This window comes from Mastigoproctus giganteus, chromosome 2 (genome assembly GCF_048544385.1).
Source record: "Mastigoproctus giganteus isolate SK-2022 chromosome 2, ASM4854438v1, whole genome shotgun sequence".
Lineage (NCBI taxonomy): Eukaryota > Metazoa > Arthropoda > Arachnida > Uropygi > Thelyphonidae > Mastigoproctus > Mastigoproctus giganteus.
Window position 1 is genome coordinate 173,408,951 of NC_143576.1, and position 17,062 is coordinate 173,426,012.

The window sequence follows — 17,062 nt, forward strand, 5'->3', positions numbered from 1 at the left end:
TCATCTTTAGTCCAAAGTCCTTACTAACTGTGCATAACTGATTAAGATTTTCCTCTAATTCTTTGGGATCGTGGCTTATAATCACAATGTCATCTGCAAATCGTAAATGGTTTAGGTACTCTCCGTTCACATTGACTCCTTTCTGCGACCAGTCTAATCTTCTGAAAGCTTCCTCAAGGGCAGCAGTAAACAGCTTCGGAGATATTGTGTCTCCTTGTCGAACTCCTTTCTCGATTTTAAATTTGCTACTGTCTTTGTCTAGTCTAATAAAGGAGGTAGCACTCTTATATATTTTCTTCAAAATCATAATATATGGGGTATCTATGCCCTGTCTTTCCAGTGTCCGAAAATTGCCTTATGCTGTATGGAGTCAAATGCCTTTTCATAATCCACAAATGCCAGGCATAATGGTGTTTTATATTCATTTGCTTTCTCCATTAGCTGTGATATTACGTGAAGGTGATCCATAGTTGAGAATCCTGTCCTAAAGCCAGCTTGCTCTTTTGATTCTCATCAAGTATTCTTTCTAATCTGTTAGTAATGACCCTTGTGAACAACTTGTAGATGTTGGATAACAAGCTAATTGGTCTATAATTTCCAATTTCTGATTTATCTCCTTTCTTATGCAGCAAAACTATGATTGCATTATTCCACTGCTTAGGCGTCACACCTTTTCTAATGCACTTTGTGAAGAGCCTTGCCAGTTTTTGTGTTATGTCTCTTCCTCCCAATTTTAACAACTCTACAGTAACTTCATCTTCCCCCAGGGCTTTCCGATTCTTCATTTTCTTCAATGCATGTTCTACCTCATCAGGAAGAATATTGGGTATGTCGTATGTGTTGCTACTTTGCAATCCATCTTCCCCACTGCTGGTATCATTCCCTCGCTCCTTGTATAATTCTCTATAGTAGTCTTCTGCTATTTGAATTATGCCTTTTCTGCTGTTTATAAGTACACCATCGCTATTCTTCAGTTTCAGTATCATTTGTCTTTCTGTATTACTGCTCATGGCTGCTGATTTAAATCCTTTGTTTTCCCTTAATGCTTGTTCTACTTTTCTTGTGTTAAATCTTCTTATGTCCTCTCTGAGTCTCTTTCTAATGGCTTTGCATAACTCAGTATACTCAATTTTCTCCCTGTCAGTGTTTTTCCCGCTCTTCATTTGTCGTCTTCGGTTCATCATGACAAGTGTTTCTTGACTAATTTTTTCTTCTTTGGATTTCTGTTTCCCTATAGGTTTCTTGGGCTTTATCACTTTCAGAAAGTTGTAATATTCCTCGTCGATATCTTGGTCCTCAGCAGTCTGCAGAAGCTCAAACTTGTTTTTAAGTTCCAGTACATACTGCTTTTTCTCCTCCTCTGTTATCTCAAAGACCTTTGTATTATTTACTCGAGTCAGTTTTTTCCTTTCCTTTCCTACATCTATATCAAGTGTACATCTTACCATTCTGTGATCACTTCCAACATTTACCTTATTCAGGACGGTAACATCATTCACAATATATCTTCTGTTAGTGAGGATGAAGTCGATTTCATTAGTTGTTAATCCATTTGGACTCTTCCATGTCCACTTTCTGTTCACCCTTTTCTTGAAGAAAGTGTTCATTACTGACATTCCTTGAGATTCTGCAAATTCCACAAGTCTTTCACCTCTTTTATTTCTTTCACCAATTCCAAAATTTCCTATAGTTCCTCTTTCCGCGCTGTTTTGCCTTTTTCCAACCTTAGCATTGAAGTCCCCCATAATAATAGTGTAGTGGGTTTTCTGCTCATCTAGAAGACTCTCAATTTCAGTGTTCATTTCTTCAACCTCTTCATCATCATGGCTTGATGTTGGTGCATAAATCATTATAATCTTTAGCTTGTACCTCTTAGAAATCTTGAGTATTAGTCTTGACACCCTTGGTGATGTACTTTTGAATTCCAAAATGTTGTTTTTAAAATCTTTATGGACCAGAAACCCAACTCCACCTTCACTCCTTTCACTGTTTCCATTGGTGTACAGCAGATTTCCACTTGATAACCTTATAAGTGATTCATTTCTTCTTCTTGTTTCAGCCAAACCGATGATATTCCAATTCACATTTTCTAATTCCTTTTCCAGCTCTAGTATCCTGTCTTCACCGATGAGTGATCGTACGTTATAACAGGCCAAGTTCAATTTCCGTGCATGGCAGCCTGGTCGTACCCAGAGATTCTTAGCACCCTCTGCTTCCACTCTGATCCTCTCGCTGCCGTAAGAGGGAGAGTGAAAGCTGCTGGGGACTGAGGGCCATTTGTATTGTTGTGCTCTCATTGCTGGAGGTTTTGGTCTTTTCCTCTTCACGCTGACCAGGCGTCTTGAAGAGAACCACTCTACACGTTCGTTGCCACCTAAGTGACGTAACAGGGCTTACCATCGAGAAGGTGTGCATGAGTGGATTTTAGGGAGGCAGGCCAACCGGACTTCTCCTAAATCTTCTGTAATAGAGAGATATTGGATCCATCAGTGTTTTAGGCTGAGTGTCTGATAACACACAGGACACCTGTTCCCCTCTAAGCCCCAAAAGGTGTGTGTGTGTGTGTGTGTGTGTGTGTGTGTGTGTGTGTGTGTGTGTGTGTGTGTGTGTGTGTGTGTGTGTGTGTGTGTGTGTGTGTGTGTGTGTCCAACCCACAAATTCCAGTCAATATCTGGGAAATTAAAATCCCCCATTGGTGTACAGACCAGCTTATATCTATCATAGGCTTCCATGCCACCCATTAATTTATATGCATCTCATGCATTTTTCTTCTCTGCCATATGTCTCATTAATTCATCTGAAATCCATTTAGGGCTAAACCTTGAACAGTATTTCTTAGTTGGTATGTAAAGCCTAGTAGCTTCCAAGATAAATTCTTTGAATGCTTCCCATTTTGAATTTGCTGTTGGTAACATCATCAGTTGGTCCCACTGTATAGAATTTAAATACTGTCTCAGACTACCGTAGTCGCCTTTATGAAAGCAAAAACCCTTCCCTTTACCCCTGATGGTAGTTACTTCTTTGAGTAAATGCCACTTCAGTACACTGTAATCACTGCCACCGAATGGTTCCTTTATCTGCAGATTCTTAATGCATGAAAAATCACTACTGATAATCAGACCTCAAGTATTACTCCCTCTAGTTGCCTCCCGAACATGCTGATGTAGAAAACAGTCATCCAATAAATCCACAAAAGCTGTGCGTGCGTGCATGTGTGTGTGTGTGTGTGTGTGTGTGTGTGTGTGTGTGTGTGTGTGTGTGTGTGTGTGTGTGTGTGTGTGTGTGTGTGTCCAACCCACAAATTCCAGTCAATATCCGGGAAATTAAAATCCCCCATTATAAGACTCTGATTTACTGGCCCACTCAATTTCCCTGTACGGTTTCTTATTATACTCATCAAAGTCATTAGGCCTATAACACACTCCTACTCTCAATTTTGATCTCCTAATGCTTATATCTGTTTGACACCACATCTCTGATATCCCAACAATATCTGCCTTTGATGTTTTGAGCAATACCTCAAATTCATCAAATTTATTTACCAAACTCCTAGCATTGGTTTACATGCAACTGTTCCAATTCTTAGCTACCCTAACACAACCCATGTGTTTACTTGTACCGCAATGACTCACAGCAGTCTCTGAAATACCCTGCATCTTGTTTTCCAGGCTGCTGCTCATTCCACTAGAAGCAGTGCAAGAATCACTTTCACCTCTGCCAGTGGCTACTGTTAATCTATTAGTCCTTGTATCCCCCCCCCCCAAGCTAGCAGTTTTCTGACCCACCTAACACTTCCTCGATAGCATCAGCAAATATTGCACCCTTTCTATTTAAGTGTATCCCATCCCTGTAGAAGCAGTCTCTCCTGTTAACAAGTACAGACCAAGCTGAAAAAAATTCTACTCCTTGAGCCTTTCACAATCTTTCCAGAGCCGAATTGATCGACAAGGCTCTCATTCTATACTCCCTCCTCTCGTGTCTGGGCAGAATTGCAGACACTTTCGAATTCAACCCTAATTCATGGCTTTTTTTCAACAGTGACCTGTACTTGTTAAGTAATTCTGCCGGTCTCCTACTCTTAATATCATTAGTACCAACGTGTACAACAATATCACCTTTTGTGCCCTTAAAAGATGATATCCACTCTACAATGTGATCAACCTTTGCCCCTGGCAGACATACCCTGGTTCTATTCTAGCTATCCTTTTTACTTAGCACGTTCCCCGTTTCTCTGACAATAGTCACCAACAACTACTAATTCCTGTGGGACCGGCACATTCTGCCTTGTCAGTTGCCACTGTGTTGCGTGATGATGATGAAGTGCAAGCTCTGGCATTGTGGGCAGCTGAGAGCCTGATGGATCCCTTAGTTTAGATCGTTTATGTCCTTCATGCTATTATATAGGCCCATCACAATGCTGAGTTGTCGCCTCATTTCCTCACACTATATTGGATTTCTTTATATTGGAGGTATATTCCTAGAAAAACTGTTGTACCCCCCCCCCCCCCAAGAAATCAGCATCCAATAGGTTTAAAGACTCAAAAGAAATGATAACAGTTTTATGTTGTGCAAATGCTGTGGGGTTACATAAAGTGAAACTGCTTGTTATTGGTAAAAGCAAAAATCCAAGAGCTTTCAAAGGGGTAAGTGTCTTTCCAGTTACTTATAAGGCAAAAATCTATGCTCATAGCATGGATTACCAAACCAATCTTCCTTCCTGGATTGGTTTGAAAACCATTTTGTACCAGAGGCTAAAGCACATCGTACATCTGCAGTGCTTCCCAGTGAGAGCAAGATAATATTAGTTATTAATAATTGGGCGGAACATCCTGATGCACAGTTTCTTATCAAAGATAATGTGTTTGCCGTATATCTGCCGCCTAACTGTACGTCCTTGATCCAGCCAATGGATCAAGGGATACTGAGGTCATTCAAGGCAATCTATAGGAATATACTGAGGTCATTCAAGGCAATCTATAGGAATATACTGAGGTCATTCAAGGCAATCTATGCATGAATTCATGCATAGAATGTAACAAAGTTATCAGAATAAAGACAGTTCAAAAAGATTTTAATATCAAGGATGCAATCTGGATTGCTGCAAAAACTTGGGACAGGGTTCATGAAGACACTTTAAAACATGGTTGGCATAATAAAAAATCAGTCTTTGTTGATGACTTTGTGAATTTTTGCTAAAGGTCATGTCCTGAGGCCCAGCTGTTGGATTATGATGCAGTGGAAGAGTGCCTCCATATTGATGATGATGTTCCAGTTACCCTCAGACAGTGAAATCTGTGACATGGTAATGAATGAAAATGAAGATAACAAGAGTGATGACGAGGATGATGATATTGTTGAAGAAAGAATTATGAGCCTTACAGAAGAACTGATTCGGAAAATGGAACAGAGCAGTTTTGCTACAGAGCATCACATGTCCCTTTATAAAATTCATGAATTGCTTATAAAAGAAAAAAATTTCCAAGGTAATCGCTCTACATGCACATTGTACAGCATCTACCCCTGAATCCCAGCCTTCAACTTCTGGTGTGTATCCCATCAATTACATCTTCTCAAAACTGTCAGGATATTTCTTCTGATGATGCCATGTAATTGATATGAATCAACTCAGCTCATAAATATTCTTTTTTTTTTTCTCTCTCCTCATGCATTTTAGGCCTGGCTACCTGAATTCCGGAAAAACCCCCAATCCAGCAACTTCAGGTTACTGGATAGCCAGATAAATGGTCCCACACCTGTATATTATTCTGTATCCAAACAAGCAGACTTGTTTGGATACAGAATATCCACTCTGCTGAATTTTAAAATTTGAATAGAGAATAAAATACATCTAAAATGCATTAATGATGAAATAATGCTTGTTATTAATATTCAATTTGGCAGTGCAATGCAAGGAATGAAGTTTATACAGTAGTTTATACAGTATTAGCAAAAAAAAAAAATAAATAAATAAGTAAAATAAAATTATGCCATTCATATCCAGTGGATCAGTATATTCATCCCTTTTCTTCTAGTGTTAACTTAAGCACAGAATTCTTTGTTCCTTTTCTTTTCATTCTTAGCCAAAGACTCTCCCTTAGCATGTCTAACTCCTTGAATAACTTTGATTGCAGATTATTTTATATTTATTGTAGGCTTCTGTGTCATTTTTATCCTCTGAACTTAGTTCATCTGACATCCATTTTGATCTAAGCTTTGAACCATATCTAGAATGGATATCAATTGAACTGATGAGATTGTTGTTGTCCATTTGTGTTTGTATGTGGGTGTAATTTCAAGATAATGGCAATACAGTGGATCCCCACTTTACAATTGGTTCACTGTATGATCAAATCACTTTATGATGGGCTCTCCATAATAAAATACAGTTCACTATAAAATATGTAGTAAGCACCAATTATTGTGATCAGGTTTGTGAATTGAATTTTGATTCTATTAAATGGCAATTCTAATAAACGAAAATAGGAGGAATATTATCCACAGGCTATAAAATTAAAGATCACAATTTCTACTTTATTACATTGCCAGTTAACAAGATTAAATGATACGTGAAAATCAGAAGAATATTTTCCACAGGCTAGCAAAATAAAAATAAATTTACACTTATGTACATAGCTTAATTAATATTGTAAGGTACGTACTAACTAATTGATATTTCTCTTTACTACTCTTTACTAAAATTTTTTGTGAGGTTGTAAAATCTGCAACAGTAAAAAAAAAAGATAAGCGATCAATAACAAAGAACACAGCATGCACAAATCGCAATTAACGCGGTACGTGCAAGTGAGGTACCGAGAAACAAGTTTACAAAACTTAAAAAATAGGAATGAAGAGAAGATTCTGAAAATTTATTTGTTTTATGTTTTTTATATGATTAAAGATTTCAGTGAAGGTAACACATTTCACCATAATAACATATAAACCCAAAGAATTCCAGCTATTGGTATTGTTGCAAATGCAATAAGATCAAGTTTCCTGCCCATTTATGATAGATTGCACTAACAGAAAAGCCCAATAAATCGGAAACTGCAATTTTTTTTTATCGTTTTATGGCATTCAAATCAGAAATGTGCTTTAGTATTGGTATTAGTAATGGCCGCATGGTGCAAGAAGGCCTATGGCTTATGCTGCACCAGCCAAAAAAAAAAAAAAACCCTGAATAAAACAATGATAAAAAAAGAAAAAAAAATAATAATAATAATTAATTAAATAAAAGGAAATAAAACCTATCATCCTATGCGCTTCCCTCACCCGAAGGTACTAACCAGATGACCTTTGAATTTCCCCAAACTGTCAGCCTCTATCACCCATGTAGGCAACTTATTTCAGTAATTTATAACTTGCTGGCTAAAATAAAACTTCCTGCAGTATAATCTAAACATTTCCCCCCATTACTTGAATTTATGTCCCCTAGTTCTAGCATCATTTATAATCTTGAAAATTTCATCCTCATTCATTTTACTGATGCCTCTCAGAGCCTTAAACACCTCAATCAAATCTCCTCTAAGGTGTCTAGTTTCCAACCTCTGCAACCCACATATTCGAAGTCTTTTTTTTTCATAAGGATGCCCTTTTGCCAATCTCACCAGGTGAGTTACCCGTCTTTGCACCCTTTCAAGAAGTTCGATGTCTTTCTTTAGGTGCGGTATCCATACTTGAACACAGTATTCCAAGTGTGGTCTAACAAAAGCCTTATATAATGGCATTATCACGTCACTATCTCTACTTGCAAAAGTTCGATAGATCATCGATGGGACACCATGGGCCTTCCTTGCAACCTGTTTACAATGCTCAGAGAGTTTAGTTGAACTCCACCAAGTGAATAAGTTATTTTGGGATTACAGTTTCCCAGGTGTAATACCTTACACTTTGTTGGATTAAAGCATAGCTGCCATTTTTCTGACCATTCCTGAAGTCTATCTAGGTCTCTCTGAAGAAGGTCAGCTTGACAGTGATCATTAACTACTCTACCAATTTTAACATCATCTGCAAATTTAGACATCACACCCTCTATCCCTTCATTCTTACATCAACCCAATCTGAGGAATAGCCATTTATGACAACCCTCTGTCTCCTGCCCTGAAGCCATCCTGCTATCCATCTAAGGATTTTCCCAGTGATTCCAACCTGTTCCAGCTTATAAAGCAACCGCTCATGTGGGACTGAGTCAAAAGCTTTGCTGAACAATGTCGAAATTATTCCCTAAATCCAGCTCGTGAGTGACCCTTTCAAAATAGCGAACCAGATTTGTTAAACATGATTTTTCCTTTACAAAGCCATGCTGAGTATCCTTGCGAATTTAAATTCCATCCAAATGATCCTGAATTCCACCCTTGATCATTGCCTCCATGATTTTCCCTACCACTGAAGTCAGACTGACAGGTCGATAATTTCCAACTTCACTCTTAGAGCAGCCGACCGGGCTAGCCGGGTGGGTAAAGTGCCTGCCTGGCAACCCAAAGGTCGCGGGTTTGAATCCTGCCTTGGGCTTGAATCAAAGTACTGCAAAAACCTTGAGATGTGCACTATGGCCACAGAAGCCTATGCGCCAACAACTACAAAAAAAAAAAAAAAACCTCTTAGAGCCATCCTTATGTATGGGAGATATATTGGCTTTTCCAATCCAATGGAATCTCCCCAGAGTCTAGTGATGCTTGCATAATTAGCCTCAATGGTTCAGTGCACTCACTTGCTGCCTCCCTTAAGATTATAGGGTATATTCCATCAACTCCAGGAGCCTTACTGGCCTGTAGGCTCAAAAGTTTTTTCATTAAATAGAAATTTTAGAAACTTTAGAAATATCACAAAATGTATTTCAAAATTGCTTCTTATAACCGGATATATGATAACGATAAAAATGTAGTGCATTTTAATGATTTCAATTGGTTTTTTGAAATTTGATTCTCTAAAGTGGTATTCTAAAGTATTCTATATAAAGCTAATACAGTTTTCATTATAAAAATTGCCTTTTAGAGAGATAAAACAGCTTAGTTATATAGTGAAAATTTTAACTTCCGAGGTCTTGGTTCGAATTACCAAAGAACAGTGTCTTGTTGGGTTCACATTACGATATTTTCATGATACAATGGCATCTCTGGAATGGATTATTAATATAATAAATCAGGGGGCCGCTGTATTTCTACCTTCTTTTGTGAGAAAGATTTCTACCCTTATTGAAGCCACAGGCAGACACAAAACACAATTCTTCTGACGGCATATGTCTCAGAACTCCAGGCTCTATGGTGTGCATATGAAATGGCTAGTTAGCAGAACATTGAGAAATCAACAATACCATTTTAAGACAACAACCAAATTTAATAAAGCACATAGTGGTACATACATATTACTGAATGAAATATATACATGTGACCAGTTTATGCATCTTCACATAAATTATTCCACATTTCTATTTATATAATTCTCTCTTACAATTCTACCTTAGTTGACACTTATTTATCCCCTCTCTCTCTCTCTCAAAATCTAAACTACCTATATGTCTCATAGCTGATTACATTTACATTCATACATAATTAATGGACAATTCTATCATGCACTTCTGTCATCAGGTTTTTACTTCACAATTATTAAAAAAATAATTAATGTGCTGTACCATTATAAACAATAACTGACCAGACTCGTTCCTGCTTTACGAGTTTTCGCTTTATAAGTTCCCGGGTTTACGAGTTTTTTATTTTTTTCAAGTATCAACAAAATCGAAAATATGAACTTTAATTGCAAAATAAAAATGAATTTCATAAATACCGCATTTCAAACCATGCTCATAGCTATACAATATCCAAATATCGTAATGTGAAACCAATAACACATTGCTTTTTGGCAATTCGTTCCACGATCTCGGAAGTTGAAATTTTTTGCTATATAACTCTCTTTTTGGTTGTTTTTATAGTGTAAATTGTATTAGTTACCAATTCAGATCATTAAAACGCACTACACTTTCATCGTTATCATATGTTCTGTTTTAAAAGAACCAATTTTGAACAGCTTTGATATTTTTCTAAAGCACATTCCTGGAGGTCACAACCATAAAACGATTTGCACTTCCAGTTTATTGGGCTTTTCTGTTACTGCAGTCAGTTATAAACGGGTAGTAAACTCCATGTTATTGCATTTGAGAAAATGCTGATGGCTGTAATTGTGTTTTTTTTTTTCTTTGGTGAAACGTGTTTTCCCATTACTGAAATCTTCGTTCCTTTTTTTTTTTTTTTTTTTTTTTTTTGGAGCTTGTAAACTTGTTACTCCACAAATTGTGTTAGTTGCAATTTGTGCGTTTCCTTAAAAAATGCTTATGCATGCTGTTGAAATTTATAAAGAAAAGAGAAGATTATCTTGGAAATAAATGCCTCTTGAAGCATTTCTGAAGAAGACTACTCCTTGTGCAACAAACCAACAAGTGCGGAGCCAATAAAGAGTGATAAACGAGTGTGCATTTAATCAATGATGATGATGAATAAACATTCTTTAACATTTGTAAGTCATAAATAATTTCTCTATTATTATAATTTGCTTGATTTTACAGGCTACTTTTTCATCTCTTTGATAAATCAATCATTGTTTAAACATAAACTAATTTCATTGTTGATAACGTAGCCTCTATTTTTAACATTGTCTATGGGAAATAAATTCCCGCTTTATGAGCACGCACTAGAAGCGAATTAACTCATAAAGTTGGGAACTACCTGTATATATATTTTTTTAAGAGATAAACCTACTGCATAAGGGTGTTTCTAGTTTCAGATACGGACAGTGCCAAGAGGTTTAAAGAGTACTCTTATATGATGTTGGTTTCAGCCGAAAATTAAATTTCCAGTTTTTTCACATAACCAGCATAGATTCTGGTAAAGTGTGCTTCCCCCCTCCCCACCACCAAACAAAAAATTATCTAAAAATGAAAATAAAAACTTATTAAATATGTGCCAGTGTATCCACTCAATTTTTACACTTGCACCAAAAACTATTTTTAGACAATGCCACAATGAGAGAATACTTGTTATCCATTTGTTCTGTACCATATATTTCTAATTTTGAATGAAAAAAATGATGCAGTATTGAAGTTGATATAATGTTCGCAGAATTAAAAAAATTCATGGTCTCGTTGCTAAAATAGATATCTAGATATTTTGGTATTTAGTTACAATAGTTATTCTATTAATAACATACACTTGCTGGAAGAAAGCCAATCTCTTATTTTGCTCAAGTTTTGAGTATGAGATCAAATACAAAACATTGTGGTAAAGCGCCACTTTTTGACACCAACGACGAAAGTCAAATGTCACACTAGTAATACAACCATTGAATTTCACTTCAGAAGGATTTTTATGAAAAAAAATCTTTATAAGTGTTTTTGTTCATTTTTTGCAGAAATCAACAATATTTACATCATGTTAGATATAGCTTAATGTGAATTCAGGTGTTTCTTTTTATTTAGTACATTCCATGTGTTTTTTAATAGCTTAAAAAAAAAGTGTAAATTCACCTATCTTCTTTTTAAACAAATTGGGAAAGTGGGCCAAAGTAAGGTTTATCTCTGTGCTTTGCTTGGCTGTGTTGTTTGGTCAAAGAAAGAGTAATTGACATTTTGCTTTTGATTTTAGGACACAATTCAGATGGGCGTTATTTTGTGACCAGTAACAAGCTTTCGTTTCGGTGTGAAGTGATTCCACGCAGGGTTGCTGCGTTTATTGAGAAAACAAGAGATGGCCATATCACTATTGTAGATGATGTATCGATTACTGATATTGCCTGTGGAATTAATCATACTGTAAGTAGGAGAAAGATAATACTACAAAATGAAGTAATTTTATTAAATTTTATTTTCTTTTCTTTTCTTTGAACAGCATATAATACTCTTCTCTCAAAAACTTCTTCATTTCAAAGATTTTGATCTTGTTTGGCTTATATGTCTTTTAAATAAGCTTCCATCTTATGAACTGCCAAATGTTTTCTGTAATTGGGTATCCAGTTTTCTCTCTGACTGCTCAGTGATCTCTGTCTTCTAATTTCTCCCTCCACTAATGCTGGTGTTCCCCCCTCAAGGTTCTGCTCTTTCTCCCACTCTTTTCCTCTTGTTATTAATGTATTAATAACAAGTCTTGTATTAATGACCTTCTTCCATTAACTGTAAATCCTATCCATAGTTTTGCTGATGATAACACATTGCACTCCACTTTTCAGTTTGAGAAAATGTGCTTTGTACAAACAGCTTCTCAAATACTCACTACCAATTCATTAAATGCTGATCTCCAGGTAATTCTCCAATGAGACAAAGATAACTTATCTAATTTCAATCTTCTAAAACTCAATCCTATCTTATATCTCGCAAAAAACATTCTTCTGCTCCTATGCTAACCTTTGATGGCACTCAGACATCTAGACAAATACATATTGCCATTGATAGTGCAATATGTTGTATGTCAAAAATACCAGTTTGGGATTATGGGGCATTTGTAATCCAAATAACCAGTTCTAGCTTCCTGCAAGGGAGGAGCATGCACAGTGGCAATAAGACCAATGTCTAACGTATTGCACTAAAACTGTTTAATATGCCCTGAACTTTTTTTGATATATGACTTATTGCAGTATCAACGACAATATCTCTGTTAGGGATTATCCTTGCTTCTAATCTCTCTTGGCATAAACACAAATATTGCTTTCTCTGCATCAATCTTTTTCTCTGTTTTCTCTTTCAATCTCAGCGTTACTTTTTCTTCCAAACAGCTCTCACTCTCTATACTCACTCTGAATAAATCTCAAGTCTGCCCTGCTGTGGAATATCATTCCCACGTCTGGTCAACTGCCCCCATAATCTCACTCAGGCTTGCAGACACCATTCAGAAGTGGGAGTTAGTTTGATAGTTAAGTTAATTAATGACCTGTTTCTTGCAAAATCATTAGCATTAGCGTTAGTAGAGGCATATGATGCAAGAAAGCAAGCTTATGCAGCATCAGCCAGAAAAAAAAAAAAAAAAAAACTTCCACTTCACCGCTTCATTCGTTCGAAATGCTTGTCCAGCTGAGCCGTAAATTTATTTAGGCTATCAACTTCCACAACAAGGGATGGAAGTCTGTTCCACCAACCAACAACCCGCTGGCTAAAGGCAAATTTCCAGACATCTATCCTACATCTGTCTTTCCTCAATTTGAATTTATGCCCTCTCAGGTGATTATTCTGAGCAAGAGGCAGAATCTCATCAGCATTGAGCATGCTCAAACCATTCAAGGCTTTATACACCTCTATCAGATCACCTCGCCGGTGCCTAGTCTCCAGACACTGTAATTTGCAAAACTTAAGCCTTTCTTCGTAAGAGCAACCCTTTGTTCCATTCTCTAACCTTGTTTCCCTTCTCTGTACTCGTTCCAGCAGCTCTACATCCTTCTTGAAATCAGGCCTCCAGACCTGTATACAGTACTCAAGGTGTGGCCTGACCATTGCCTTATACAAGGGAATAATCACCTCCTTATCCCTGCTAGAAAAATTTCTGTATATCATTGATAAGACACCATGAGCTACTCTTGCAGCCCGTCTGCACTGCTCAGAGAACTTCATATCTGCCTGCACAATTATCCCCAGGTCCTTTTCATTCTCTACCACTGTCAGTGTAGTACCACAGAGTTGATACATTGCTCTGGGGTTGTTTTTTCCCATATACAGTAAAAAATCTTTCCACTCTGTCTCATATTCTGTTTCTGCTTCGTGGCCTTTTCTATAGGTACCTCCACGGGCACTCTTCTTTTGAATTGGCTTTTGTAATTACCCCCCCCCCCCTCTCCCTCTCTCTCTCTCTCTCTCTCTCTCTCTCCCTCTCCCTCCCAAACCAGTCCAAGCACATACCACAGCAAGTCAGCATCTGTTTACTGTCCAACTTGAAACTCATAGAACCAACTTTTCTTCTTCCTTATTTATTCCTTCAACTTCTGTTTTTTGAAGCAACCTTTTTCTTACGTAATTCCTTACATTTCGAGGGTACAGCTCTAAAACGGTGTTCCCAGGCCGGCCGCTAGTTAGTACACCGGACTGAACCTATTGGTAACTCTCTAGGAAGCTTCTGGATCAGCTAGTGTATAATCTTGCTACCTCTACTCTGCCAGATAGTGACTGGATGGAGTCCGAGTAGTGTGTATGCGGGGAGCATTGTTGAGGCCACGTTATGTCAAGGATCTGGGTGTATTCTTACCACATGTACGCCATATCCAAAAATTTCATTACTTCATACAGCATGTCCCACCTACTTTTTCTTACTATTAAATACACAATGAATTGTCAAACTAATAGAGCAAGCTTATCTGCAAAAAGATCTAAACCTCCCAAGGACTTCCTAATTCATTTCACAAATATATGTGGTCTCAATTCTAATCTCAACGATGTCCATTTCCACTTGCAGTCTGCCAAACCCCATGTACTTTTTCTGATAGAATCTCAGTTATCGGTTGATTCATCAACTGCTCATCTCAGATGCCCCAGTTATTGCTGTATGATTCCTTTCGCCTCAAAGGTGGTACTTGTGCATATGTCTGTTCTGATATTCCCTGTCAGAGACTTGGCAATTTGGAATCTCCTCTCTTTGATCTTTTCTGGCTTAAAATCTCTCTACCTCATTGTGTCAAATTCATCTGTTGTCTCTACCGTTCTCCCAACTCCACTAATCCCTTGGAGCTCTTTGACTTCCTCTCATTGCAACTTGACTTTCTCCAGTCCAACTTTCCTATCAGTGAGGTAATTTTCCTTGGTGATTTTAATGTTCACAACTCCAGCTGGCTTCCGTTTTCTAGTCACACTAACCCAGCAGGTCGAGATGCTGAGGCTTTTGCAATTACTAATGACCTAGCACAGATTGTTCATTTACCTACAAGAATACCGGACAATCCTAATCATACAGTCAATATGCTTGATCTTTTTTCTCACAAACAACCCTTCTAAGTACACGGTCGAAGTGAGAGAATCGAAGACAAAGTCGAAGACAATCACAACTTGGTGATTGTCTCTTCTCCAATGGAACCTTTATCTCATGGCTATTCCCAGCCACGTGTTGTTTGGCATTACAAGAATGCAAAATGGGATGACCTGCGAGACTTCTTTTCTTCTTTTCCTTGGTCGGGTTACTGTTTCAAAACCTCTGATGTCAACGTTTGCTCAGATCGTGTCAGTGAAATTATTCTTGCAGGAATGGAATCCTTTATCCCACACTCCACTTTAAAATCTCGTCCTTTATCTAAACCTTGGTTTTCCAGTAAATGTGCTAAGGCTGTCCAAGAGAAGAATGTTGCATATCGTAATTGGCTTGTTTCTAATTCTTCAGTTTCATTTTCTGCCTACACCAAAGCTCGCAACAGTTGTAAAGCAGTTATTAATCAGTCCAAACTAGAGTTTGAACAGGCTAAGAGTAGAAAACTTGCTTCTTGCCCTAATGATATCCGAGCATTCTGGTCTCTTGCCAACTTTTGCCCATCTTTACTCCCACCTCTGTCCAAACCAGATGGTTCTGTTGCCACTTCAGCCAAGGATAAAGCTGACCTGCTAGCATCCCATTTTTCTTCCAGCTCATGTATTAATGATCTTGGTAAAGCACCTCCCACCATTCCCAACAGCTCCATTCAATGCCTCCTGTGGTCTTCCGTCAAAAGGATATCAGAAGGATTTTGATGAATCTTGATGCTAAGAAAGCTCCTGGGCCTGACAGTATTTCTCCACTTGTTTTCAAAACCTGTGCTCCTGAACTTACTCCTATTCTTTGCCGCCTTTTTTTCACTTTCTTATTCCAAAGGTGTTTTTCCTTCTGCTTGGAAATTTGCTCATATCCAGCCAGTTCCTAAAAAGGGTGACAAATCCCTCCCATCCAATTATCGTCCCATTGCAATTACTTCTACTCTTTCTAAAGTAATGGAGAAATCAATTAACCGCCAACTCTTAAACTACCTTGAAATCTTCCGTCTGATCAACAATCACCAGTATGGATTCCGTCAGTGTCGATCCACTGGAGATATTCTGGCTTATGTTACCCATTTATGGACTAATTCAGTGGAAAGGTTCGGTGAAACACAAGTAGTTGCTCTTGACATCTCAAAGGCTTCTGATCGTGTTTGGCATAAAGGTCTTCTAAACAAGCTTCCATCTTATGGTTTGCCAACTGTTTTTAGTAATTGGTTATCCAGTTTTCTCTCTGATCGCTCACTGAGGGTGATGGTAGATGGCTCTCTGTCTTCTAACTTCTTCACTAATGCCGGTGTCCCCCAAGGTTCAGTTCTTTCCCCCACTCTTTTCCTCTTGTATATCAATGACCTTCTTCCATTGACTGGAAATCCTATCCATAGTTTTGCTGATGATAGCACATTGCATTCAACTTTCCATTTTGAGAAAACTTGTCCTGCTCAATCAGCTTCAACTTCTCGAAAATCTGCTACCAATTCCTTAAATGCTGATCTTCAGATAATTCTCCAGTGGGGCAAAGACAACTTAGTTGATTTCAACCCTTCTAAAACTCAGTCTTGTCTTATATCTCGCAAAAAGGATTCTTCTGCTGCTATGCTTATCTTTAGTGACACTCCGATTTCTAGGCAAAATGATATATCTCTTTAGGGGATTACCCTGACTTCTAATCTCTCTTGGCACAAGCACATTACAAATATTGCTTCCTCTGCATCTAAAAAACTTGGTTTTCTCTTTCGCTCTTGTCATTACTTTTCTTCCAAACAGCTGCTCACTCTGTATAAATCGCAAATCCGCCCTGCCATGGAATATTGTTCCCATATCTGGGGTGGTGCCCCCAAAACCTCTCTCAGGCTTCTTGATTCCATTCAGAAGAGGGTAGTTAGGTTAATTAATGATTCATCTCTAACAGAGTCTCTCCACTCGCTTTCTCATAGATGCACTGTTTCTGCTGCATGCCTCTTCTACAGATACTTCCATGGGCACTGTTCTTCTGAATTGGCTTCTATAATTCCTGCTCTCTCTTTCAAAACAGTCTCAACACGTGCCGCCACTAGGCAACATCCATTTACTGTCCAACTTCAAACTCACAGAACCAACTTT

The 17,062-nt window shown here is 37.9% G+C and overlaps 1 protein-coding gene across 1 annotated transcript in view; it reads left to right on the plus strand.

Moving 5' to 3' along the window:
* Positions 1-17,062, plus strand: part of LOC150089757 (protein RCC2 homolog) — a 236,311-nt gene that overhangs the window by 157,752 nt on the left and 61,497 nt on the right. Inside the window, exon 7 of the mRNA XM_090368784.1 lies at positions 11,631-11,797. Coding sequence (XP_090224910.1) covers positions 11,631-11,797 — 167 coding nt within the window. The remainder of the gene's footprint in view (positions 1-11,630; positions 11,798-17,062) is intronic.